Genomic DNA, 27,269 nt, shown 5'->3' on the forward strand with positions numbered 1-27,269 from the left:
TGACCCTTGACCTTTCCGCAGGTCAGAAGCTCTTCAGCTGTCACGTGTGCAGCAACGCCTTTTCCACAAAGGGGAGCCTGAAGGTGCACATGCGCTTGCACACGGGAGCGAAGCCCTTCAAGTGTCCGCACTGTGAGCTGCGCTTCCGCACGTCCGGGCGGAGGAAGACACACATGCAGTTTCATTATAAACCCGACCCGAAGAAAGCCAGGAAGCCCGTGGCCCGAAGCCCGTCGGAGGCGCTGCAGCCCTTAAACCTGCTCAGCCCGTCATCCGCTGACCCCAGCGTGTTCGTCATGAACAACTCTGTCCTGACGGGGCAGTTCGAGCAGAACGTGCTTCCGCAGGGGCTGGTGGGCCAGGCCATCCTCCCTGCCTCCGTGTCGGGTGAGCGCCGGGCCTGGGCGGCACTGGTGTGCTGGGGGTGGGGTGGGGGGGGCCCTCCGTCCACGACGTGCGCTTCTCTCCCTTGAGGTTTGCCCGTGTGAGGCAGGTGGGAAAACGTACATTTCACTCTTGAGGCGAGTCACCCTCCCGTCCCTGCTCCTCCCGCCGCAGCATCTGCTTTTGAACCCTTCACGGTGCTCTGAGCTGCTTTTCCTGGGTTTACGTAGGCCTCTTGCTCTGCACCCCACAGACGTGACAGTGACACACGTGACCGGTGACTCCCCTCCAACATCGTGTGTGCTATCCTAGAGTTCTTTAAATAATCGCTCTCGGGTCACGTGGGTGCTTGAAAAATAGGAACTTTCAGCCATTCGGGCTTGTTGTGCACTTACAAGTCACAGAGTGAGTGTCAGCAGCCTGTGGATGTGACCCGTGGGGCCATTAAAGATACAACACAGCCGTGAGTTGTTGTTTTAGACCTTGGGCCAGTCAGCGTAGTCTCTTTGAGCCTAGTTTGCTCGTGTGTTTAAAATGCGTAACATCACCTATTTCAGAGGATGCTTTGTGTTGGGTGAATTAGATCATGCGTGTGTCTGGTGGCAATATTAGTATGCCTTAACTACATACATCACGTTGATGTACGAATAAAACCGTGTACACAAAAATTCCCATATGGAAATGAGGGGTTTTTGTTCTGTTTTGCTTTCTAAGAAGGCTTTCAGATACGCAGTCATCCCGGTTCTCTTCCTCTGCAGCTGGTGGTGACTGGACGGTGTCTTTGACGGACGGGAGCTTGACCAGCCTGGAGGGCATACAGTTACAGCTGGCTGCTAACTTAGTCGGGCCAAACGTCCAGATCTCTGGAATCGATGCCTCCAGCATTAACAACATCACATTACAGGTATGCCGCTTCTGAGGTTTTCCGGGCTTTAATTGGTCAAAATCGCACGTGAGCACGCTTCCCGTCACAGGTACCTTGTTACACGATCACACGTGAGCGTGCACTGCCCATCACAGGTACCTGTTTTGCCTTTCAGATTGACCCAAGTATTTTGCAGCAGACACTACAACAGGGCAACTTGCTCAGTCAGCAGCTGCCGGGGGAGCCCGGCCTGGCCTCCCAAAACAGCACCTTGCAGACACAGGACAGCACGGTCCCAGCCAGTGTCGTCATCCAGCCCATCTCAGGCCTGTCCTTACAGCCCACGGTGACATCTGCCAGTCTGACCATCGGCCCGCTGTCTGAGCAGGACCCCGTGATGACCACCAGCAGCGGTAAGTGGCAGCCGGGGGTCCAGCTCCTTGCTTGTGGTCACGCATTTGCATTTCGGGCTCCGTGGCTCCCCTTTCCTCTCCTTACCAAGCTCAGCAAACACGTGGAGTGTCCCCAGCACACGCGCACTTTTCCTCTGCTAAGTGATGTGCATTCATTCCGTCTACGCACATCCCTTTCCGCCCACACGTAATTCCCGCGGTCCTGTTGCCTTCCTGTTTCTAAGGCGTCTTGTCTTTCCGGATGAGGGAATTCTACACGTGGTTGATGTTTTCTTCTGAATCTTCTTTTGAAATAACAGTTTTATTAAAATATTCACATATACGATTAAAATAACATTAAAATAACATAATACGAAAGAAAATTACTATTCTTTTAAGCCCAGCTTTGTTTTGTTTTGTCACGACGACCAGGGACTCAAGACCTCTCTCAGGTGGTGACGTCGCAAGGCCTGGTATCCACCTCCAGCGGCCCCCACGAGATCACCCTGACCATTAACAACTCGAGCCTGAGCCAGGTGTTGGCGCAGGCTGCCGGGCCCGCTGCCGCGTCGTCCTCCGGGTCCCCGCAGGAAATCACCCTGACCATCTCTGGTTAGTCACTTAACGTCTTAAACCTCCTCCCCCCACAGTTGAAGTGTGTCTTAGTCGTATGTACGTATGTTTTCGGCAACACCGAATTTTGCACAAAGCCAGTGCTCCGGAAGTGTTGGTAACACGTGTGGGAAATTCAGGCTTAGCGAAAGACCGTCACAGTTGAGATCTAACCAGAAGTTAAAAGTGAGAGTTCCTCACGTCCACTCTGAGACCACTGTTTGGCCACCTCGCTCTGGTTAGCAGACAGCAGGAAGCCGTGGCTTCATGTGCCGTTTTCCTGCTACGTGAAACTAGAGGACTGTGGTCGGCACAACCTGAGCGTGAGGATGCTCTGGGCGCCTCCTGACTTCCCAGGACTCTGCACAGACCGTGTGGAACAGCGTTAAATGTGGGGTAGAGCACTGAAGAGTGGAGAAACAGGAAGATGATGGCCTTTGGCAGTGGAGGTCACTTGAAATTGGCAAATTGATCCCGTGTGTCAGCCGAGAGCAGGCGTTCCGTGTCTCCGGGCTGTCACGTCCACGACCAGACTTCTCTCCGTCTGTGTCGTGTGTGACCTAGGTCAGCCTGGAACACGTTTTACAGCGGTGTGCTGCCCACATGACTCTTAGCTGTGAGCCCTTCGTGGTCATTAAGAGTCATTTTCAAATTTAGCAGCCCTTTGTATGACCCTTACTATGTGCCAGGCGCTCTTCTACTGACTTTTACAAATATGAACTCATTTAATATTAATTCATTCAAGCCTCATAGCAACCTTATGAGGCTGTTGTTACAAATAAGAAAAACATTTCGCTGGGAGGCGAACGCTGCCCCTGGAGAGAGGGTGTGATGGCGGAAGGGGAGCGTTTTCCCTTAAACACTGGGGAGGGCGGAGGGCGGACCGGGTAACGCACTTGCGCTTCAGGGAGATTCCTGCAGAGATTACTATTGCAAAAGGAGGAAAATTTACTTAGAAAACTGAAGAAAGCTTGCTTTCTTAGGGAGCGTCTTTTCCTCTTAACGCGGGTGAGAAACTTGAGGAGCTATTCTTAGAGTTTTGATTTTGAGCGACGTGAGTGATTTTAGACGCTCTTAGGCAGTGGAAATTAACTTACAGTTTTATAGAATTCAGTAACCTTCCTACTTTTGTTATATGCATCTGAATTTTAATGTTTTTTATGTTGAGAAACCTTTGTTGATCGAATTAACTTTTTGGTGTGCCCTCCGTGTATGAGGCATTGTGCGAATCCTGTACAAAAGACACATAATCCAAGATTCTGGCTTATAGTTGAGAAAGTGTGTTGTTTAGCTTATGGGTTGTGCTTCTGTTTCTCCTGTATTTTCCTGTCATTGATCATGTAGGTACTTTGCATATTGGCATATTCAGAATAAGGAAGTGAATTTAACTAATTGTTTAAAAGTTAGCTTAAAAGGTTTACCCTAGGAGAAATCTTTAAATCAGTTGATGACAGGAGGTTTGCCCAAACTTTGGGCCGGAGGCTTCTAATTCTCAATCCTCATTGTTACGCATCATGAGAATTGTCAAGTCACAAGTCAGCATTTCCTTATCCCGTTCGGAAGAGGCTGTAGGAAAACAGTTTGCGGTCTCTGTAGAGATTTTCAGTTGTTTTTTCCATTAATGTGTATAATTGTAAATGCTTGTCGGTGCTAGAAAGCAAAACTTCGATTGAGCTTTGTAGACTCTTAGCAATTCAGAAGTCAGTTGAGAAAAAAATATGGGGTACAAGGCAAGGATAGCCCCCGGGCTCCCCAACTTGTCTCGTGTCTCTACAATAAGGTCCTCTTCTCTGATGGTTTCGTCCAGTTTTCAGTGAAAAGTTATGTCAGGCAGAGAATCAAGAAAGTGATAACCTTCATCCTCAGATCCTTTGAAGACGGGTCTGCTCTGCTGATAGGAGTTTGCGTTTTTCCTTTTGCCCGTGCTCATGCCCACAGCACGCGGCTTCATTTCCTGCTCCTGTGTCTTTACCGAAGCGTGACGATGTCGATAATTACACAGCACGGTGGCAGTGCAGCATTCCTTTGTCTTTTGACGCTTTCCCCCTCCGGTTTAGTCTTGCGTTTGCCTAACTTGACAGCAGATGTGTTTAAAGTAACTCGTTCACGTCCGGTCTTTGCAGAGATTCCGTCAGCAGCCGTTCCCCTTCTCTGTTCGTCTGTTTTCCATGCAGTTTGCTTACGCTTACGTGACTCCTGTGGCTATCGAAGCTGGCATCCGCGGGCGGGTCTGGAGGCGAAGGCCAGCGCTTCCTGGAAGGCGAGTGGCACAGGTCCCCTCCCCTCGCCCGCCCTAGTGCCGAGTGTCCCCGCCTCGCAAGCCCGCTCGGTGGCGGCTGGGTTCGGGGGCTCTAGGGTCACCTGCTTTTACAAACATACCTAGCCACACCTGCCAGTCTACCACATTTGGAAGTATTTTCAAGTCAGTTTAAGTTTTAGTCAACAAAGTGTAATTTTAAGTGCCTAAATACGGAGTTAAAATAGAACTCTTAGGAAGCACTTGAAAATACTTAACAGCTTAAAAAATGGGAACAAATACTGTCATTTAGGGAAAATGTATTGCTGGTCTTTTCAGTTTTTCTAGGAATATTATTAAAAGTGAAATAGCTTTAATTTTAATAAGATGTTATTACATGCTTAGCACACGTGCCAGTATGTAAGTTAACATGTTATTTTCAGATATCACAGTATTAATTTCCATGTAGGTCGAGACCTCATTCAGCACAATTCTTACGGAAATAGTGACCTAAACGGAAGCATAAGATTGTCAGCACCTGCAGTCAATGATCAGTGTCCAGGTGCCACCCTAACCGGAGGCAGTGATCAGCTGCTCTTGTGGAGTGTACCACTGAGCTCTTCAGGTGTGCACGCGGCTGCTGGCTGAGCCACGGACACACTGTGCCACGGCGTGGCCACAGGGCTGTGCCCCCGGTCGGCGGGGTCGGCGGGCGGGAGCAGGACCCCCGTGTCATCTGTGCTCTGTCACGTGTCACGTGATTCCATACTCCCTGGCCTTACCCGTGCGTGTGGGGTTAGCAGCCGAGCCGAAATTCTGCTTACCAGGGAGGGCAGGGGAACGGTCCTGTTCCGACACACGAGGCGCGATGGAGTTAGCACTTGGAGGGCTCGTCACAGAACCGTGCCCTGTTCCCTGTGCGGGAACCCAGCCCGTTCCTCCGCGCCCTGCAGCCTGAGTCTCCTGTCACCCACCGCTGTTAGGAGAACGCAGTTTTAAAATGGTCTCTTGCTAAGCTTTTCAAGTGTAGAGTTCTATAAAAACTTAAATGAGCTCCAGTAACATAAATGACAGCTTCGCAAGTAATGGTCAACGGTTTCCAATGACATGCCTGTCTGGTTTATCTCCTCTTGTAGAGATCTTGTTAATTTCTTAGCCTTCTTATTTTCCAACTCTCTATATCATTTTTTGAGAGGAAAAATTTAATTTTTACATATATTTGGAGGCGCAGCTAGGCTTTTTTTCTTTTTCATGCTCATTTGAGATGCTTTCTTAGCCGGTAATTCATTTCTTCACTAACAGACTGTATAATGTGTACTGTGTGATAAGAACTGTACTCAATCTGGGAATAGAATACTAAGCAAGGCAGACGTAGCGTCTTTGCACTTAGGATCCTAGGAACTAATGGGACACAGGCGCTTACTGAGGAATCCGTAAATCATGGTAAACTTGTGGCGGTAACGATGTATAAAGGAAAATAGGTCATCGGTCCTGGGGGATTTGACCTTGTTGGGACAGGGCTTCTGTGAGAGTGGGGCTGGGAGTGTGGGGGCATCTGTCCACCCCTGTCGTTTGCTGAAGCATGAAATGAGGCCTGAGTGGTTAAGAATTTTGTCCGAATCCCATGTCGGCAGATCCAGAGTCTGGATTTCTGGCCCATGATGTCCCCTCTGTATCTGATCCTTGTGTCTCGTGGGCCGGCCGAGTGGCTGTCCGGCTCCGGTGCGGACTCTGTTCTGGAATGCTAGCCATGTGAGCTCTCTCAGCCCGCTCCCCTGGGGCCGTGACATCTCGTGTCTCCCTGGAAGCTCTGCTTAACATCTTTTTGAATCCTGGGCAAATGGTTGGAAAGATCAGTGGTTTCAGGTGTTTCAATTTACATGGAGTGGTTTTCTTGCGCTGCTCTGGGGATTGTGGGTGTTTGCTGGTGCCGTAGATAATTGAAAATGGGAGATGTTCCGATCAGGATGGAGAAGCGCATGGCCTGAGGGCCCTGCTTTGGCCACCAGTATACTTCATTACAACACTGTCGTCTGGTTAGACAGGAAGCGTTTTCCCTTGGGATCGCCCCCCCCCCCCCCCCCGCCCCCGCACAGAGCTGTAGAGCCTTGCGTGCAGGGGAGGGTCCCTCGTGCAGTAGAGCTGACCACAGCCAGTTGTGCCTAAGGGTCCTGGGTGTTATGCACTAGCGTTTCTTTGAAAACAACGAACGAGCCCTTTTCCATGATTTAATTATTTTTCCCTTTGGACTTACTGTTTTAGAGCCAGCTGAGAATACTTTCTTTCTTTTTTTTTAATTTTTTTTAACGTTTATTTATTTTTGAGACAGAGAGAGAGAGACAGAGCATGAACGGGGGAGGGGCAGAGAGAGAGGGAGACACAGAATCGGAAGCAGGCTCCAGGCTCCGGGCCATCAGCCCAGGGCCCGACGCGGGGCTCGAACTCACGGACCGCGAGATTGTGACCTGAGCTGAAGTTGGACGCTTAACCGACTGAGCCACCCAGGCGCCCCGAGAGTACTTTCTTTTTGATGTCACTTGAGCTTAATTTGGTGCCTCATTCAAATTTACTTTCCAAGCAATTTAGTGAAATAAAATAAAAGTTGAGCTCATAACGTGAACACGTTTGTTTAGTGATGTAATAGCAGGTGTCATAAACACAGGATCGAGTTTATACGACCAGGTCAGTTGTATTATGTTCTCGTGTACCTTTGCCATCTTTGAACGATTCCAGACACAGGAAGAAATTCTTCCACATGCTGAACTACTCAGGCCTTGATAGCTGGCAACTATTTTGAGAGGTTTGCATATCCACTGGTACCGGTGATAATGCGGGAGCTGACCCGTCAGTACAGTACAGGGCGGGACATTGCTTCTTGAAAGGGCGGCGTTTTCCTGAGCGTCAGAGTCACTCCCAGACCAGGCTTCAGGCCACACCGTGCAGAGTTGAGACCAAAATGACTTTGACACGTGACTTAGACATGCCTCTTCTAAAACCCTCAGTGATTTTACAAAACTTCTGTTGCCAGCCAGTCCGTTAGACCAGAGCAGGCTGGCATGCCCATGACTGTTCTCACTTGTAGTTCTTTCCGTCTTGTTCACAAGATGGGCCGAGGCTCCCCAGCCCCCCGGGACGGCGTGCATCCTAACTGAAGCGTTGAAAAGAAGTGTGTTACGTTCCAGGGGGCTATACGAGAATCAAAGTACTGCAGTCAGCGTTTCACATGCGAGACAGAAACACGAGCTTGTGTTCGGGTGTCTGACACGGGGCCGAAGGCCATTTCACTGGCTCCAAGGGTGTCCGTGACAGCATCGGACACATGTGCTTGTATCAGAAAACGGTCAGATGTGACGCAAGTGCCCTTTCAGAGGCTTGAGATTTAGCACAACTTTTTAAGGAGTTGATCTCAAACGGGAATCATCTTTTTGTTCTTACCCTCGTCCACTGTTAAGGTAATTTTGATGAATAAATTGGGTTATGCTTTCAGTGAAAAAAAGGAATTCTTTCCTTCCTTTGTAAGGTTATTTTAGCCTTGGTGTCTTCTAGATTTAAGTATAATCAATTGCTTATTTCCCATTCTCCATTTGTTGGGAACATTTTATAAGTAGGGAGGACATTCTCCCCACTTTCTCCTTGGAAACGAATGGCTGGACTGTGTGTTTCCCTGTTCCCGTGACGCCCCCCCCCCCCAACCTTTATTGCCACATCTTTGTTTATCTCAAGAAGAAACTGATCTCACATCCTTTAAACTACTTATGAAACCTTCCAAAATCGTAATTAAGTTTTCTTAGAAGCTATGAAACCTTATCCCAACAAAGATTGAATACAGTGTTGGGTTTGAGGACCGTAAGAGATTTGTTAATCCTTTAGACGTTCCTGTTTTTGGAGTTAGAATCATATGCCGAAGTAGGACCTAGCTCTCTGTGGTACAGCCCGAGCGTTTGTGCTTCAGAGCCGGTGAATGAAAACTGAAAGTAAGACTTCGCAGCCTTTGCTCCAGTATTCAGTCTCAGTTTCCATGTTGAGAGTATTTAATTTGAGTTAAAACTGTGGTTTCTGAGCTTTAAATAAATCTTCTTCTGTAATTTAGAACTGTATATTGAACAAATGTGATTTAGTTACTTAATTTCATGCTGAAGAAAATTCCATTTTTTTCCTACTCACATCACCTGTTTTTGGACCATTTTGAGGATTGAAATTGTACTTGAGCTGATATCCTCTTTGTGGGAAATGTCTTGAACGAAGCACGCACGTGAAGTGCACCCCCACACTTGGAGAGAGACGTGAGCTCCAGGCGTTGTGTGAGGTTAGTGTCTCCACTGGCCCGTGTGTCAGGATTCGCTTCAGCGAAACGACACACAGGCTTCTGTTTTCTCGTTGCGTTTCTTGTGCTGCACAGCCCTGGACCCTCTCCCTACGTTAATAATCGTCAGAGAGAAAGGTGCTACTGGTGGGAGGGAGAAGAGGTCTCGTTCCTTTATTTCAGGAATTCCTTTATTTCGGGTGAGGTTTGACCAAGTCTTGGCCATCCGAGGAGCAGCTCTTGGCTTTGCTTTTTGTAGATGTGATCCTGGCGAGCCTGGTGCCGGCACGCCTCTCTCCGCCCGGCGCTTTGACAGCCCAACCCCCGTCTTCTCCTTAGTGATTTTGACCGGACATCAGTTCACCCGTCTGGTCACTGCCACGTTTTACAGGATCCTTCTTTTTAATCTTTGCCCACTCCTGTTAAAATCAGGCTGGTCTGCAAGAGTACGGGTGCGTGGAGGTGAGGTTAGAACACGAGCTTGACCGTTGTGCTGGTAACTGGAGTGCTTAGAACATACACCCTCCACAAATCCACACTCCTCCGGTCCTAGCGTGTCTTAGCAGTCCGCTCTGCGCAGTTGCCCAGCAAGGTGGGAGGGGTCCGGCGAGGTCGTCTTTGGAGCCCCGGTGGCTGTGCAGAGCAGAGACTCCTAGCCTCCTAATGGTTATACTGCTTTTGAAGGTTCCAGGTCTGTGCAGCACAGTGTGGGACTCCAAGAGTGTGGATCTATGGAGGCATTGTATTTGGAGGACTCCAGTTACAAGTAAGTAACCTAGCTTCCCTGTTGGCCCCTGATCAGAGCAGAGGCTCTGGACCGATGTGACCCAGGTCACTGCCAAGGATCCTCAGGAGTCTCTTTTTGTTTTGTTTTCACACCTAATGAGGACATAGTGTTTTCAACTCTGCTTCAGTTACCATCTTGGTGTATCTGTAGCACCGAGCCCAGCGGCTGACACCGTGGATGATAAGTCATGTTTGTTAGATGAATGGAAGCCTAGATCGTGAGATTTGTGCGTGCGTGCGTGTGTGTGTGTGTGTACACGCATGTGCATGTGTGCTATGCTTACCAGTGAAACCTCACAAGCGTGTTTTTGTCGGTGCGGACCGCAGGCCCTCGACACCCCGTGCTCAGCCCTCTCTCATTTGCCAGTCGGGTGCATGAGTTTCTGTTTCGTAGAAGAAAAGGCCCTCCTTTGCCTGATTCTGTCCCAGATACCTTCCTTTCTCTTCTCATTGGCTACAGGGGGAAAGTGTCAAAAAGTCTTGTTGTCTTTTCCAAAGAAGAGTAAGATATCACGAAGGATAAATTAATGTTTATAGGGTGCATGAGGTTCATTTCAGACGAAGCAGACCTAAAGGACGTGGAAGGGAGGCCTCAGCAGAGATGGTCACGTGAGCTTTGGAGCCGATCGGTGCTCAGGGGGTCACATTCGGTGCCTTCAGGCTGCTCTCTGGTCCTCGACGGGGACGGTGTCCTGGAAATTCTTGGCAGTTTCCTTCTGCCTTAGCCGTAGTGACTAGGACTTGTAGGGTCATATTTTTACTCTTCTCGTCCTGTTTTGTTTTTTCTCTATGTTATACTTAAGCAGAGTGTATTTACGTATATAAAGATATTTAGAAACTATAGAAGCCTTGCCATGAAATGGGAACAAAAGATTCTGTGATTATCTTGATGCAATTTCAAAAGCGGGGGCGATGTAGACGCTGATGATGACAGACGCAGTTCCTCTATGAAAGCCGCTCTTCCTGTCCCAGCAGAACCGGGCTTATCTAGCTCCGCCACTGATGTGTTCATTCTTCTGTTTTGCAGAACTTAATGCTACAACTGGAAGCCTGCCTTCGACGACACCCATGTCTCCGTCGGCCATATCTACTCAGAACCTGGTCATGTCTTCATCAGGGGCGGGGGGAGATGCCAGCGTCACGCTGACTCTGGCCGATACTCAGGGCTTGCTCTCCGGAGGACTGGACACGGTCACACTCAACATTGCTTCTCAGGTAGAGCACGGCCTTTCCTTCATGGAGACTACCCTTTAGTTCATTCTTTCCTAAGTGTGTATTCTGATCGTCTGTTTCAAAATTGTTTTTTTTTTTCCTGATGAAAGTACAAGTAGTATGTTCAATGCACAAAGGAGAGAACAAGAACATTCCGATAATACAGAAAACTGTTTTCAAAAAATCCTCCTCCCCAGGGGCGCCTGGGAGGCTCAGTCAGATGGGCATCTGACTCTTGATTTCTGCTCGGGTCACGATCCCAGGGTCATAGAGTCAAGCCCCAAGTCGGGCTGTGTGTCGAGGGTGGAGCCCGCTTGCCATTCCCTCCCTCTCCCTCTGCCCCTCTTCTGCTCGCAGGCGCTCACGCTGTCTCTCTCTGTGTCTCTCTCTTCCCCCGTCTCAGAAAAGAAAAAAAAAAAATCCACTGCCCAAACGGAACTAAGATTGATGAGTTAGTCTATATATCCTTGTAAACCTTCACGCGTTAACGTTTCTATAGAAATGAGTTCGTGTGTACGTCGCGTGGTGGGAACCTCTCGCCGGCTACTGCTCGGTGAATATCTTCCCCATCAGTGATTTCAGGAATACGCAGTTTTCAAGTGGCTCCGCAGCATGTAGCTCTAGGAGTTTATTGAGGGGCGTTCTGTGGCCCTCAGGGGCCCCACAGGTGGTGGAGGGATCTCACGCTGTCAGTCACTGTGTCCTTCGATGAGTCAGCAGGTGGCGGTGCTGGATTGCAGGTGTGCGTTTTGAATAGTGCTTTGAGCTGGGACACCACAGCACGTCTCGGTTTAGTTGGAAAAGCCACGATACGGTAGAATGAAGGTAATTAAGGAGAACCTAGTTTCCCTCTGACCCCCTGGCTCCGAACCCCCTAGGACGCAGAGCGCGTTCGGGCAGCACCATCGCTCCGCCCCCGGCGGCCCTGTGCGGAAGGGTACTTACCGGGCCTCTGGGACGACAGTGTCCCGGACCCCGTCATGCCAGGCGCACACTGGCTGTTTTGACTCTGCAAACTGACTTCCCTCTTCTAGGTTCTAGTTCTTTCCATTTGTAAAAGAGGGACGTTTCCCGCCTCGCCCCCTGGCCAGTGCTGAGCCAGTTTCCGGCCGTACGAACACAGGCCGTCGCGCTTGCAAAGTGCTCGCGGGCTGCTGGCCAATGGCCCTGTTGGGGCCCCCGGGGTGACACGCACGCGGTGTTGGCGCTGCCCGGGCGCCCACCTGGGAGGGCCATTTGGAAGCCAGCGTCCGTGAACCTCCTCCTCACCGAGTGGCCTTCTGTGGAAAAGCGTGTGGTGGGCGCTGCGAGCGCGGGGGGGGGGTGGGGGGGTGGGGGGGGGCACCTGCTGAGTTCTGTGCTGCGAGTCCTTGCTCACATCGTGTGACACTTATGTGTTCTCATGTGTTACTCAGCACCTGTTTGTCATGACACAGTCACCCTTTTGAATACCGAAAATTAGCATTGTGGGGGGGGGGCGCCTGAAAATTAGCATTCTGATGTGGGGGGGGCACCTGAAAATTAGCATTGTGTTGTGGGGGGGGGCTCAAAATTAGCATCCTGATGTGGGAGGGGGCGCCTGAAAATTAGCATTGTGTTGTGGGGAAGTCCTGAAAATTAGCATTCTGATGTGGGGGGGGGGCGCCTGAAAATTAGCATCTGTTGTGGGGGGAGTGCCTGGGTGGCTCAGTCGGTAGAGCATCAGACTCGATCTTGGGGTTGTGAGGTCAAGCCCTCTGTTGGGCGTGGAACCTACATACATACATATATGGGGCAGGGGGGTAGCCGTCTTAAGAGGTCCATGTGCTGTGTTTTCTTTCTAGATGCAGGATGCAGGGAGCCTGATTTCTGGTGAATCAGTGTTGTTATTTCCTACCCTGATTCTAGTGCGTCCGTCACAGGGCTGGGTTCGGGTTATCCGTGATCTGGGGCGGGCGGGTAGGGAAGGAGGCTGCGCAGAAAGTACCTTTTACGCACTTACTCTGCGAAGAACAGACTGCCGGTCCAGGTCCACGATGCCATAAAGGGCCTTAGTTTATTTGCTCCACCTTTGACTTGCTGCTAAGCTGCCGATTTTATATTCACACGGTGGTAGCTGTAAACAGGACCTTGTATCACGGTCGCCATTCAAAGCCTGACCTACGCGTGGTGCTGCCTTGCCCTTGGCCGGCTGTGGCCGGTGCTCGGCCTCGGCGACATGACTGCCGTCCTGTTGCATTTCTCTCCAGCCCCCGGGCCATGTCCCCGTGTGCACTTCTAGCCACGTAGTTCTGGAAGTAGCGTAAGGTAAAAACTATTCAAGGTACAGATTTTAATGGAATTCAGTGCCTTTGAATAAGTTTTGCGGGGTGGGGTCAGTTTTGATCAGAAAGAGCCAGGGAACCATTTGTTTTTCTGATTATGGGTTTATTTTCTGTTTGTTAAATTAGATCGCTTTGTTTTTTGCAACAGTAGTATTACTGATCTCCAAGAGAAATTCTGTAGTTTTAATTTGAATCTTTCCTGTCAGCTGCCAAACTTGGATTCACAATGATTTAAAACTGAAAATATGAAAAGAAAAACAGAACAAACCTGTCTTAGCCTTAGGAGTGTAATTTTTCTAAGTGTAATGAATTGTTGTACAAATGAAACCATCATTGTCAAGAGGTCAGTGAACATCTATGGAAGTGTCTATAAATATGTAAATTATTAGGATTGATTATGACTATAAAAATGTGACCTGGAAATCAAAGGTATTTGTGAGAAATTAATCGTTCTAGCAGTAAGTGTTGCATACAGGCGAGAGTCACTAAGACGCAAAAGTTGAATGGCTTAATATTAGTCCCTTAACACTATTCACAACATGTGCTGCTTGAATTCAGTGAGGAAATAAGTGGGAGCAGTGAGAAGGAGCTGCTGTCTGCAGGTGAAAGTCACACAGCACGTGGAAGATCAGGGTCCCCCTAAAGGCACGGAAAGGACACGAGATTGTGAACACGTGAATTACAATTTAAAGAGGCAGTATATTTAAAAAGTAATACACTTTTTTGAGTGTCATTTTTCTATTTTTCTGTGTCTGTTTATAAAGTCCACAAAAGAAAATGGTTCTCAAAGCAAAAAGAGGTGGTCTTAAGTAGTTTACTTATGTCGTATCGTTAAATAGTTTTTAGCCAAGGGTCGAGGTTGAGTCTGTCGTAGCAGAATGTTTGGAACGAACACATTTCTGTAAGACCACGATTAATTGTAATTTAAAACTTGCAACTAGCCCAACTAGAGAAGAATATTTTGTGGGGTAAATGATCATTCTGAGACCGAAAAGAATTAGTTTATTTAAAAATACAATGTGTTGAAGCCAAAGGTAGAATACAGTGATGTGACACACACTTGGATTAAGAAGCGACTTTGTAGTTACTCCACTAGGAGAAGTATTAAAAGAATTTGGTAAGTTATGAAGATTCCTCTTTGAACTGCAAACCTGAAGTTAGGTTTTCTTTCCAAATGTTGGACTGTTGTTGGTGGGGGTGGGGATCAGGCCCAGGGTGTGTCACCGCTAGGTGGCTAAGTGTGACAGTTTTTTTTGTTTGTTTTTAAAAATTTTTTTTTCATGTTTATTTTTGAGAGAGAGAGAGAGACAGAGCATGAACAGGGGAGGAGCAGAGAGAGAGGGAGACACAGAATCCAAAGCAGGCTCCAGGCTCTGAATTGTCAGCACAGAGCCCGATGCGGGGTTGGAACCCATGAATTGCAAGATCATGACCTGAGCCGAAGTCGGACGCTTCACCGACTGAGCCACCCAGGCGCCCCTAAGTGTGACAGTTTTATAAGGAAATGCAAGCATACGTTTAAAACTCTGTTCAAGAAAGCAGAGTGATTCTTCAGCATTTATTCTGAAAACAAAAAGAAGTAACTGATTCTTGATGGGAATTCTATTTTATATGAATTCTTGTGGGTTTTGGTTTCTTGTTTGTTCGTTTGGTTCTTATTAATTAACTCTATTAGTACAGACAACTGGCCCGGTACAAAACATAGGAAACTTAGTGGTTAGACATGTAAATGTGGTTTTCCGGGTCTTAATAAGAAGTCAGAATTTGACAGTGCGGTGAAGCGGACACTGACAAGTCTGATTGGAGACTCTCGATGTGAAAAGCAGCCGGTTCTGAAGTAACGGGACTTGTTTTAGCCCGGGCTGCTAATTCCAGCTCCTCCGCTTCCTTCCTGTACGTGTCTCGTCCTGGTCCTGGCTTGTTCTAACTCTCGCGGCATTTTCATTGAGGCGCAGCATTTATTGTAGTTCATTAAGAGTTCTACAGGGAATTGAGGCCATGAGCTGCTACGAATATATTCCTGGTGAGATTAGCACATGGGAATATTAAATTAGGTTGACTTAGAGGGACCTGACAGGGAGTCAGATTTGCCGTCATACCAAGTCTCACCCATCAGTGTGGCAACTCTTGGTAATTTTGCAGCAGTATTTCCCAGACTTGTTTGCACGTGACAATCCTTGGCTCTCGTCCTGCAGGGTTGATTCAGTAGTAGTGGGTGGGGCTGGAGTCTGGTAGTGGTCCCCTCCCTCCCCGTGACTCTCCTGCAGCCCTCGGCCCAGCAGCATTCAGGTGCTTGCAAAACCCACGTGTGCTTGAGAGCGAGAATTCCTGTAACTTCTAACACAGTGCGAGCCAAATATAGCAAAGAAACACACTGTAAGTAATACTGCAAAGCGAAAATAAATGACTTTCAGATGGCGTCATTTTAGCAGATTCAGGTCACTGCATTCATGAGTGTGGCTGATGGTTGAACATTTATTTTACTAGATGCTTGGTTTTTATATATTAAAAAAAATTTGAATATTCATTTATTTTTGAGAGCACGCGAGAGAGAGCAGGAGCAGGGAAGGGGCAGAGAGAGAGACACACACCCACAGAATCCGAAGAGGCTCCAGGCTCCGAGCTGTTAGCACAGAGCCCGACATGGGGCTCGAACTCAGAAGCTGCGAAATTGTGACCTGAGCTGAAGTTGGACGCTTAATCGACTGAGCCACCCAGGTGCTCCTGAATGCTTGATTTTTAAATCAGGGTGTATACATTAAGAAGACTTAATATTAGCAGTTGAACCACCAACAGTAAGCTAGTAAAGTTACGTTGTGTTTGGGGTTCTTTTCATTAAACTTTTTATTTTGAGATAATTATCGACTCGTCGTCAGTTTTAGGAAAGGATACGGGGGGGGGGGGGGGGGGGAGCTGGCGCACCTGTGGTATCCCTAGTGGTAGTATCTTGTAAAGCTGCAGGGGTAGTATCACAGGACCTTCCTTCCAGCCCACAAGGTCCCTCACGTTTGATTTCCTGCATCCCCTTCCCCTGACAATTGCTCATCTGTCCCCCGCTTCTGTGATTTTGTCCCTTCGGAACAAAAGGAGTTGCGATTTGTCCTTGAAAACCCTATAGAAGCTGAGTATCTCAGAGGCCTTAGCTTTCTTTGAGGGTATATGGATTTACTGAGCCAACGCTGGTTCTTAGGTGTATCAGAATTTCTGGCCAGCAGTTGCATTTGTCTTTGATGGGTAAAATTACGAAATGTGAATTTATTAATTTTGATCGATGCCATTCCCCCAAATCGGGTGGTTTGGCGAGAGGGCAGGCAGAGCCGGCCGCAGACAAGGCACCACGGTGCAGGAGTCACCAGTACTTGAAGGGAGCCGTATCGAACCGTCTTCCCCACTGGAGGGGGATAGCGAGCGGGAATCTCTGTGGATGTAGATCAGAACTTTTCAAAATACGTCCGTGTAAAAAAATTTGATATATGGAGACACCTAAAATATCATTTTGTTTTTTTTTTTGTAAAGGTGCCTGCAGAAAGCAGAGAATCCAAATCAATTTAAGACATTCCTTTTGTCTAGAATCTATGACGATGTCCTTGTAAATTTATGTTCTGCCCCATGTTTCCCTGTGTGCCTTGGGAAGTGTCTTTCCACGGGAAGTGGACCTAAAATTCCTTCACTGCCTTCTCAGTCCATTTTCCACCGCCCACCCCTGCTCAAGTCTCTGCCCCATTGGAGCACAGCTCGTGCCGTGTCCCAAAGACACAAGAACAGCCCTTGTCTCCAGCCGTGGGGGACCTGGGACACGGGCCACGTTCTTTACGACCCAAGTTCTCTTGGAGACTCCTGGCCCCTTCATGCGTGGGTGTTGGCTCTTGAATCCTTGTGTTTCACGCACACGTTCTGATCGCGGGTCGGCCGTGTTGGAGTCTGTGCCGATTCGGCAGCCCGCGCTGTGTGTGTGCGACGTTTGTGTGGCTCCCGCGCTGGCGTGTGCGGTCGGCCCGCCGGGCGCAGTGGGAGGTGTGCTGGAGCAGGGGAGGGCTCAAAGTAGCTGGTGGACCACAGCAAAATGGAATGTGTGGTGTTTTGGGTTTTTTTTTTAAAGTTGATTTTGAGAGAGAGAATGAGCAGGGGAGGAGCAGAGAGAGAGGGAGACACAGAATCCGAAGCAGGTTCCAGGCTCTGAGCTGTCAGCACAGAGCCCCATGTGGGGCTCGAACCCGTGAACCGCGAGATCATGACCTGAGCTGAAACCAAGAGTCAGATGCTTAACCAACTGAGCCACCAGGCATCCCCAAAATGTGTGTTTTTAAGCACGAGTGCTTATGATATATATATATTTACAACTTTGTTGAGATATAACGTGTGTGCTGTAGCGTTCACTTGTTCAACTTAAAGTATACAACCTACTGGTCTTCAGTATGTTTACAGAGTTGCACACCCACGACCACATCTAGTTTGGGAACATATCATCACCTCAGAAATGTGGCACCGTGAGCAGCTCGCAGTCACCCCCGTGTCACCCCTGCCTACCTCTCGCTGTCTCCCCCGCCCCTGACAAGCACCAGGCGCTCTCCCCTTCTGTGGACGCACCTGTTTGGGATGCGTCACATGAGTGGGTCTGCACCGGCCCCCCTCACTCAGCGTCTTCTGTTTCCACGGCTCACCCTTCTCGTGCTGAAAAAAGCGTAGATACGCCTCGGTTTACAACCCCTTCTTGGTTGCCATGAACGTTCGTGCATAAGCGTTTTTGTTTCCCTGGGGCAGATACCTGGGACAGAGCTGCCCGGTCACCTGCTGATTCTGTGGTTGTTTCCGAGGGCCTGCCAGCTCATTTTCCACAGTAACGGCTCCCGAAGCGGTCTTTTAAATTCTTCCTGGGTTTGATAATGGTACGGCCTCTAACACAGTCTGTCTTCAGCAGGGTCAGCAGTTCCCAGCCTTACTCACGGATCCCTCGCTCTCCGGCCAAGGGGGAGCGGGCTCCCCACAGGTCATCTTAGTGAGCCACACCCCCCAGCCCTCCTCCGCTGCTGGCGAAGACATCACCTACCAGGTACGTCGCTCACACTCAGCCCCAGGTGCTGACACACACGGACCGAGAAGGGCTGGTCCCTCTGGGGCGTGGGGCGGGGCGTCTGCACCCGCGCGGCATGAGGAGTGGGCGCTGCGGGGCAGCCAGTGGTGAGCAGAGGACACTGGTCTCGTCCGGGCCGTGATATGTTGCTTGTTGGGTGGGCTTTCCGTATTGCAGAGTCATGTAGAAACAACTTGTGAGTCTGGTTGTAAATTTATTCCTCTGGCCAACCGATCCGACTTCACTCGGCCATTTACCTGCGTTTAGTTCTTTTCATAGGTTTTCTTGTCAAGCCTTTGCTGATTGTTTTAAGTCTGGTTATACTTTTTCATGCATCACACCTATATGTGTCTGCATGACCTATTTGTCATTTGACCAGTTTTGTACTTAAAATGCATGTTTTCAGGGTCTAAGAGTTAGTGAATGATAGTTCTAAATATACAAGAATCTAAAAACTCTTTCCTTAAAACTTTTCAAAGTTAAAGTACAGATAATAAATACTGACTGTAAGCAGCATTACATTTTATGCAATTTTAGCAAGTAAGTTTTCAAGAAAATTTCTCATTGGCCTTTCATTGGGATGAGGACTCCTTTATTTTTTTTAATTTTTTTTTATTTTTGAAAGAGAGCACAAGTGGGGGAGGGGCAGATGGAGAGAGAGACACAGATTGTGAAGCAGGCTCCAGGTCTGAGCTGTCAGCACAGAGCCCCACGTGGGGCTTGAACTCGTAAAGCCATGAGATCATGACCCGAGCCGAAGTCAGATGCTTAAGTGAGCCACTCAGGCGCCCCCCGAGGACTCCTTTGTGTTGAAGAATTGAGACACGGTCAGCCTCATGCAGCTGCATGTCAGTGCGGGTCATGGTAGCCCACTTGTCTCTGGGGCTCTTGGGCTGTGCTGCCCGTGGAGGACGGCCTGGGGAGGCTCCCCATCTGATCTTTCACTTGTGGTCCCAGTGATAGGGCGCCGCCTCGAGTCTTCATGTCTTGTGATGGCGTCCAGTTACCATGGCTACTGGGAAGGACCAGCGGAGGAATGGAGGCACGTCAGCGCCATTAGCTCCCAGGGTCTGTTTTAGGGACTGCACTTTTTGCATCATTTGCTTTAATCGTGTGGTTTGTTTTTGTTTTTGTTTTAATTTTTTTTAATGTTTATTTTTGAGAGAGAGAGAGAGAGAGAGACAGAGCACGAGCAGGGGAGGGGCAGAGAGAGAGGGAGACACAGAATCTGAAACAGGCTCCAGGCTCCGAGCTGTCAGCACAGAGCCCGACGCGGGGCTCGAACTCACAAACCGCAAGATCATGACCTGAGCCGAAGTCGGACGCTCAACCGACTGAGCCACCCAGGCGCTTTGAGTCTGATTTATTCCAGGGGTTTTCAGACTTTTTTTGACTCACAACAAATATATTTTATGCGCTGATCTGAATACACAGTGTGTCCTTGTTTCTTTGCTTTACACACACCGTCACACGTAGAAACGTGTACCCCTAACAGGCACCACAAAGTGACACCTATTTATGGCACGTGACGCAACTGCATCATCTTTGTGCCTCTCATGTTTTCTCTTTTGTTTTTTCATTCCATTCTTTTTTTTTTTTTATTACGGCACAGATTAATAACATTAGAGCACCTTGTAGAAATCTTCTTGTTAGGTGTTTAAATTTTATCCACTTTTGTATATTACAGTATTATGAAAAAGTACTTGATAAACTAGAACAAAAATGTTGAAAAATCCCATCAATTATCTTTATAACTATTTCTGATTTTCTTCCACTAAATTGTCCTATATAAGTTTTCACCTGCAAAACCAAAGTCTTTTTTATAAAAGTGAGTAGTAAACTCCTCTGGCTTTATTTATTCTCCGGGTGCTAATAGCACCCCATTAAAATGATTTGAAAACCTAATTCGTTGTGGTTAAAGTTTGGAGAAAATGCTCTCATCCAATCAAAAGCTAAAAACACCTTCTACTAAGTATTGTTTATATTGCACTTTGCTGAGAAAGATCTTCAGCCAAGGCAGCAGCATTGTGGGGGCAGTGTCCTTTATACTTGTCTCTGCTAAAACTACTATCACGAATTGCATTTCCTGAGTACGTGCTGTAAGCCAGGCATTATTCTCAGGACCTTTCATGGGTTACCTCATCAAACCGTCACCAGCCCTGATAGTTATGGTTGACCAGATGAGGAAGCCAGGGACAGGGTAGAGAAGCTCTCTCCAGAGCACCCGGGATGTCAGGTGGGAGCCGAATTTGCACCTGGGAGGTCACGTGTGCGGAACCCCGTTCCGTTCTCTAAACTCTGCCCCGAGTGCGAGAGCGGGCCGGTCAGATAGGATGCCTGGGTCCCCGCCGCCCCCCCTAGGGTGACAGACGACACTCGGGGCTGGGTGTGCCTGTGTCGGGGGGTGCCTCTGTCGCTCTGCTGCAAGCCGCAGCCGTGGAGTAACGCCCGGGGTTTCCGGCCCCACCGCAGGTCACTGATGTCTCTGCCAGCCTGGCCCAGGGCGGGCCGCCCGAGAAGGAGGCCCGGCTGCACCAGTGCGTGGAGTGTGGCCGCGGCTTCGCGTCGGCCGCCATGCTGCTGCAGCACAGCAAGGAGGTGCACGGCCGGGAGCGCATCCACGTGTGTCCCGTGTGCAGGAAGGCCTTCAAGCGTGCCACTCACCTCAAGGTAGGCTCCCCCGCAGCCCGGCCGCCGTCCCCCAGCACCGCCACCCCCTCCGAGGGTGACCGACGCGATTCGGTGGAAGTCCTGAATCTCACCGGTGGAAAGTAAAGGGTAACAAATGTGTCGAAGGCACCCGGGAACCCTCTGGAAGAGCTCCCGGCGGCCAGAGCTGGAACAGTTGCAGCAAGAAAAGGTATAAGGTAGCGTTGGGTTATAACCCAACGGCGCACGATAAATCCCTGCAAGTCCTTGCGGACGTAAATGTGCTTGGAGAAGTTAATGGCCAGGAAAGGAGACAAACCCAAGCAATTTGTGTGGACACCGCCCTCGTGGCGTCCCCTCCTCCTTCCTTCTTCCCCAGGGTGCAGGAGGATGCGCGAAAAGCAAAGTGTGCCTGGGAGGGGCTGACAGGTGAGACGTCAGCCACGTGGTGCAGCTTGTCCACGGTCACGGAGCAGGCTGTGCGCCCCTGATAGTCTGGGACCGGGACACCTCCTTACCCCCTAAGCCCAGAGCCACGGTCCCGTCACGGGAAACATTTCAGACGGTTCTCAGTTGACGAACATCCTGCAGAATAGCCGAGCGGTGCTCCTAAAAACCGTCAAGGTCACGGGCAACGAGGGAGGGCAGAGGCCCTGGAGAGCCGCGCAGCTGGTGCCCGAGGGCGGCGGGGTCGGCCTGCTGTGTCCGACCCGCGGGGCGGGGCCCCGGGTGGGCCGTGCCGCGGACATGATCCCGTGGCCGTGTTGCCTTTCCTGTCACAGGTCTGTGGTCCCGGCGTGACCTCAGGTGTCTTGTGTGGTCGTTAACAGGAGCACATGCAGACGCACCAAGCCGGCCCTTCCCTCAGCTCCCAGAAGCCCAGAGTGTTCAAGTGTGACACCTGTGAGAAGGCGTTCGCCAAGCCCAGCCAGCTGGAGCGGCACAGCCGTATCCACACAGGTAACCGGGCTGCGTCCTCCGGGGCTGGGCCCGCATTCAGGGGCCGTTCCTTCCCTTCCCCTACATCCTCAGGCTTCTCTGTGCGGACGTCCTGTCCCCACCTGAGCCTGCTCGGGTCTGTCCCTGCCTCTCCCGCCCCGTGACGCGCCACCCGCCCTGACCCGGCCCGGCGGCCTCTGCCTCAGCGCCTTCCCTGCTCCGCCGAGGCCTGGTCTGCCTCCGCGCCGGCCGGGTGGAGTCCCTGGGGGACAGGCGGACGTGGCCGTCCCGTGCCCTCTGAGGACCTGCAGCTGCGCCTGCTGTCCCGTGACTGGCATTGCTGTGCGCGACCTGTGCTGGCCTCCAGGTCTCCCTCCGCCCGGCCTCCTCTGACTCCTCTTCAGGTGTCAGCCCGGACACCGCCCCCCACGAGGCCTCTGCGCCCTCCGGTGCCCCTGGCCCTCCCCGTCCGCGCCCCTCCCGGCCCCGGGCTCTGGCGTCCTCGGGGACGTCCCCGGTGGTCCGCACAGGCCACCACTCGGCAGCGTGGGAGTGAAAAACAGCGAGGCCGTACCTGCTCGTGTATTTACGTGCTAAGGGGCTTTCCCAATGAGCCGGGTGCGTACGGAGGCGTGGAGAGCCCGTTGCTGGCACGTCGCCCCGTGCGCTGCGTGCCTCTTTCCGGGACCGCCCCCTTCCCGCGGGCGCTCCGTCTGCAAACCCGCGGAGAGCCCCGTGCAGCCTCCGGTCCCTGCGGCGGCCGCCTCTGCTCTGGCAGGGTGTGTGTGGGCCCACAGGGACGATCCCCCTCTGGGTCCCCCGAGTCCGCTCCAGTGGCTGTAATGACGTCTGTGATACCGTTCCCTCTGTGTGAGGGAGCACCGTCACAGGTACGACGTCCTCGCATGCAGAGTCCCGGGGATTACGGCAGGACAGCGTCGGAGCCCTTTCACGGCTCTGCCTGGCACCGGTGAGCCGTGGTTGAGACCTTCTGTGTCTCGGCCACTGGGTAGCAGGGACAGACTTAGAGCGACACCCTGGGAGCAGAGCAGGTGATCTCTGAGCCACCACGCGGTGCTTCCTGCTGACACGTGGTCCAGGAAGGCTGCGCCGGGAGAGCGGACAGACCCCTGACCGGGAGGCAGCCGCGCAGAGTCCACGGGAAAGAACCTTGTAGGCCCAGAGGAAGGAGTCGTGCCCTGGGGGCTTGGCGGTGGCCCGGCGTGTGGGGCAGAGGCAGGGACGGCGAGGGGCAGGGCTGCGGCCGGAGCGGGCACTGGAGACGAGCCCACTGCCAGACAGGCTTGCGGCAGGAGGCCAACATGGAAGCTTTGCCTTCAGTTTTCAGTTTCTACATTAACTCAAAAGCAGCTAAAATGACATTTGAGAAAATACTAGATAAACTATCCTTTTAATTGAGTGGCTTTGATGTTCTCTGTACTTAATGTTTTCTTGCCTTACTGCCTAAGGTGTATTAGCAACATTTTGTGTAAGCCACGGGTGCTCTACTTTTATTTCCGGATGCTTCTAGGAGTTGCAGTAGCTTTTGATTCAGCTTTTAGTTTGGGTCTCGCTGTGGGGTACATTCGCACTAGCACTCTGTGTAGACTGCTCAGGACGCTTTCCCTTGTGTGCCCTCGGGCGCGGCGTCGCGGGGGGCGGAGGGGGGCGCTCACGTGTGCGCAGCGTCCGGGAGGGCGCTCACGTGTGTGCGTCCCCCCAGGAGAGCGGCCGTTCCACTGCACGCTCTGCGAGAAGGCCTTTAACCAGAAGAGCGCGCTGCAGGTGCACATGAAGAAGCACACGGGCGAGAGGCCCTACAAGTGTGACTACTGCGTCATGGGCTTCACCCAGAAGAGCAACATGAAGCTGCACATGAAGCGGGCGCACAGCTACACCGGTAAGGCCCGCCCCCGCCTGCTACGGCCCGTCACCCCCCCCCCCCGCCGCCCGCCACGGCCCGTCTCCCCCCTGCCCCCTGCCCCCCCCACCACGGTCCGTCTCCCTCCTGGTCCTTGGTGGCCCGCACAGCACCTGGCTTTGCCAGGGAGGCAAGGGGAGCACATGGCCTCGCCGCGGCCACCGTGGACACTGCTAGCTGGGCGGGAGGCCCGAGCTGGAAACGTGCAGGCAGCCCATGCTTCTGTGTCTCGGGATCATGGTTGGTCAGGACAGCGGGGTCCGGGAGCCAGCGGGACGGGCCTTCGCCTGGGGCGGGGCATCCAGAGAGGGAGCCTTTGTTGTCACACAAACATTCTGTGCTCCTCCTCCTGTGAGGAGGCCATGCCCGCCGTATTGGTGGGATTCATGATTAATCGCTCACCACGGCCCGCGTTGACGTAATCGTCCGGCAGCGAGCGTGCACGGCAAGGGCCGTTCATTCACATTCCAAGAGCGGAAGTTGTCACCCCCATAATTATTTAAGCTGCAGCTCAAATGATTTTTCCAGTGGGACGGAAAGCAAACCAATTTAGCGATCTCTGGTCTCTGTTTAATCGTCTCTGTGTAAAGGTGAGTAGCCGTGTGCCGCTGGCCCAGCCCCCGCCTGCTCTTTCCCGTCTGTGCTGCAGGAAGCGTGCAGGAGCCCGTGGCCCCGCAGGAGCCCGGAGCGGAGGAGCTGAGCCGCACCCTCCAGCTGGAAGACGTGGTGCAGGAGGCCGCGAGCGAGTGGCAGGCCTTGGCCGGTGTGTTCTGACGCGCCCGACCCGCCTGGAGGGCCATCCCTGCGTCGCGTGTCGCGGAAGAACAGAGCGCTTGGAGTGTCCGTGTGGAAGCTCCAAGTGTCAAGGATGTTACCACCGCGGTGTTTCAGTTATAAAATTATCTAAGAATCATTGTCTTTCAGAGACTGAGAGGAAAAAACCGGGGACGGTGTGAACGCGGTGCCGTCATTTGTCTACGAATCATTGAGCTCAGGTACTACGCTAGGTAGTTTCCCCCTCTACTCGGCGGCCAGTGCATCTAGTTAAACAGAACTTAACTGGATCTCACTGTCCTCGTGGTGTGACGTCTTTGTATTGGCAAAGACGAAAGTTACCATGGAAAAAGTAAGATAGTTTCCTTCATGCTTTCTGTCGTAAGAAGCAGAGCTTATAAAACACACATAAAATAGGTGCATGAAGTTCGAAAAATGTCAGAACACACAGGGAAGTTTTTTCCATTTCTTTTCCTCTGTGCATTTCGAAGTTAGAAATGGACTGTTTTTGGTCTACCGTAAGTTAATCTAACTAGTTCCTTGAGAGCCGGCTGGACCAGTTCTCTCCGCATTACGTTTGTCTAATCATTAGCTACAGGAACACAGCATCGGGGCAGAAACCTGGGGGGCTGTAAACCCGACGCCGAGAAGGATTAAACCGTCCTCACGGGAGGGGCCGCACTTGCTTCTTTAGTCGACATCCAGGTACGCGGGTTAGACGGTTGCAGAAAGCACAAGCCATACGTCACGAGCAGGGAAGGGCAGAGCTGGCTCCCGGGAGTGAGGGCGCCGTGGCCCTGCCCACCCCGACGCCTGAGAGGTGCGTTTGTAGATTAAAGGTAAGGACCGTACGAGCCCCGTGACTTTCTCTTCACGCATAAGCAGGTGTATTTTTTATTTCAGGGAATTCTTTACTATCATCAATGGTGCCACATTGAACACGTCCCAAACCAAATCCCACCCCGTGCGGGGGGCAGTGTGCGTTGCTCCTACAGCATTCCAAAGATGGAAAGTTCTTTACTTCATGTGAATTTCTCCTTCAAAGTTATTTATATGTTCTATATATAAATACATATGTACATACGCAGATATATGGGCCTCTGTGTGGCTGAACAGTATATTTTGTAAATAGAAGCTCTAGTCCCCAGATTCCAGAGAGAGCGTCAGAGTTTTTAGCTCCCTGCGAGCACTTCAGATCAGTATTGTATTCGTTATATTCACAAATGGGTATCTTTTCATTGTAACATAAAGGTGGGGTTGCTTTGCTTTTGGTTTTTTTCTTCCTGAAAAATAATTGCTTTTATTTTCTCTCATTGCCTCCCTGGTTTCAGAAGAGAGCAGTTTTATTATAAATATTGTATGGACTTTGTATATTAAGAGACGGGCTCATTTCAGATTCCTGAAGAAAGAGACATTCTCACTGTTATTTTTTCAAAGGGCATCTTTTGATTTTTTTTTGTTGTTGTTCACTTTGGGCATATGTATATAAGTAATATTGATGGTGATATAAAAACTTTTGTTATGTGAAAATATTTAAGTCAGAAAACTGTTAAATAATATTACTTTTTTTTCAAACTGCTTTGTGTATTGTATATTTTTTTAAGGAAAAAAAAAAAAAGCCTTATTTGACTTATTCTTGTGATACTGGACTTCTATATCCTGAGGTTCTCCTTGAATGTCATTGTGTACCGGCAGTAGTCCATATATTCAGAATAATTGTAATTGTGCCAGAGTTTTAAAGATTCTGCTTTTAATGCACTTTTCTTTTATAATTTTGTATTAAAATATTTTAGAAATGTTGATTAATTTTGGTGAACAGAGATCTCCAAAGTTGAAATTATTGCATTTAAAAAATTTTGTTCTCGCTAGGTTATTTATTTTGGTTGTAGCATTAAATGTCATCTCTCAGGACAGTGTCTGAAAGGGTTTGATTCCTACTTGTACAGAAAGCGTAGTTCAGTGAACTGTATTGGTGAATTGCCTGTTTACGTAAGGCCTTACCAGGTGAATCTAAAGCCTACTTTTATTTTCGTCAAAGAAAATGAGGAACAATCTATCAATAATTCATTTTGTGAGTTTTCTCGATTTATTAACTCAGCAGGCAAACACAAGACATTAATATATTATTTTTATTTACTTCCTAGTTATAAAAGCTGCTTCTTTGCAAAACATTCCTTGAAAATATAAGGTTTTGTAAAGACATAATTTCACTTGAACCTTTGGTGGAGTACAGGTTGATCTTTATATTTTACTGGTTAATAAATGTCTTCTGACAAGAGATTTCTAGCCTCCTGCATAACCAGGGTTTTGAGAACAGATAACTGTATTTTTAGAAATATCTCCTCATAGCGTACCTGCTTTGGAATAACAATAAATAAAAAATGAAGTTAGGAGGTGTGATTAATTTTTTTCTTTTAAAGTATTTAATACGTAATAGTTTGGCACATGAATTAATTTCAAGTTCAGATCATTTTTAACAGAGCAGAACTTTAGCGATCTTTCCTTTCCCCTCTGTGAAGGCCAGACGACGAGGACTTAACCCCCTGGAAGGTCCCTCTGAGGGGCTCCAGACCTCACAAATCAGGATGTGGGTCAGTGACAGGCGCACCGTCCATGTGAGCTATGAATGTCCCTCCTGTTGTCCGTTGTCTTCATGATTGGCCACCTTAGACAATCCCCTGGTCACTTGGGTCCCTCTGGAAAGTGCGTGACTGTCCTGAACCCACTCTGGTGGTGAGGGGAGGGTCCGGGAGCACTCACGTGAGCCTAGAGGGTGACCTGCCTTTGCACAGACACTGAGAACCAGGGGATGCTTCCTGGGG

At 50.1% G+C, this 27,269-nt stretch overlaps 1 protein-coding gene across 8 annotated transcripts in view; it reads left to right on the plus strand.

Annotated features, from left to right (window-relative positions):
- The window catches only part of ZNF236 (zinc finger protein 236), a 105,916-nt gene extending 79,078 nt beyond the window's left edge, over positions 1 to 26,838 (plus strand). For 7 of the 8 annotated variants that reach the window (XM_027069195.2, XM_053206052.1, XM_053206049.1 and 4 more), the window contains 10 exons: positions 22 to 387; positions 1,143 to 1,288; positions 1,425 to 1,662; positions 2,074 to 2,253; positions 10,606 to 10,793; positions 18,009 to 18,143; positions 20,637 to 20,834; positions 21,644 to 21,773; positions 23,476 to 23,652; positions 24,323 to 26,838. In XM_027069195.2, coding sequence (XP_026924996.1) covers positions 22 to 387; positions 1,143 to 1,288; positions 1,425 to 1,662; positions 2,074 to 2,253; positions 10,606 to 10,793; positions 18,009 to 18,143; positions 20,637 to 20,834; positions 21,644 to 21,773; positions 23,476 to 23,652; positions 24,323 to 24,447 — 1,883 coding nt within the window. In that variant the 3' untranslated portion in view covers positions 24,448 to 26,838. The remainder of the gene's footprint in view (positions 1 to 21; positions 388 to 1,142; positions 1,289 to 1,424; positions 1,663 to 2,073; positions 2,254 to 10,605; positions 10,794 to 18,008; positions 18,144 to 20,636; positions 20,835 to 21,643; positions 21,774 to 23,475; positions 23,653 to 24,322) is intronic. The other variant, XM_053206048.1, reaches the window with a different exon arrangement.
- The last annotated feature ends 431 nt before the right edge of the window (positions 26,839 to 27,269 follow it).

This window comes from Acinonyx jubatus, chromosome D3 (assembly GCF_027475565.1).
Source record: "Acinonyx jubatus isolate Ajub_Pintada_27869175 chromosome D3, VMU_Ajub_asm_v1.0, whole genome shotgun sequence".
Taxonomy (NCBI): Eukaryota; Metazoa; Chordata; class Mammalia; order Carnivora; family Felidae; genus Acinonyx; species Acinonyx jubatus.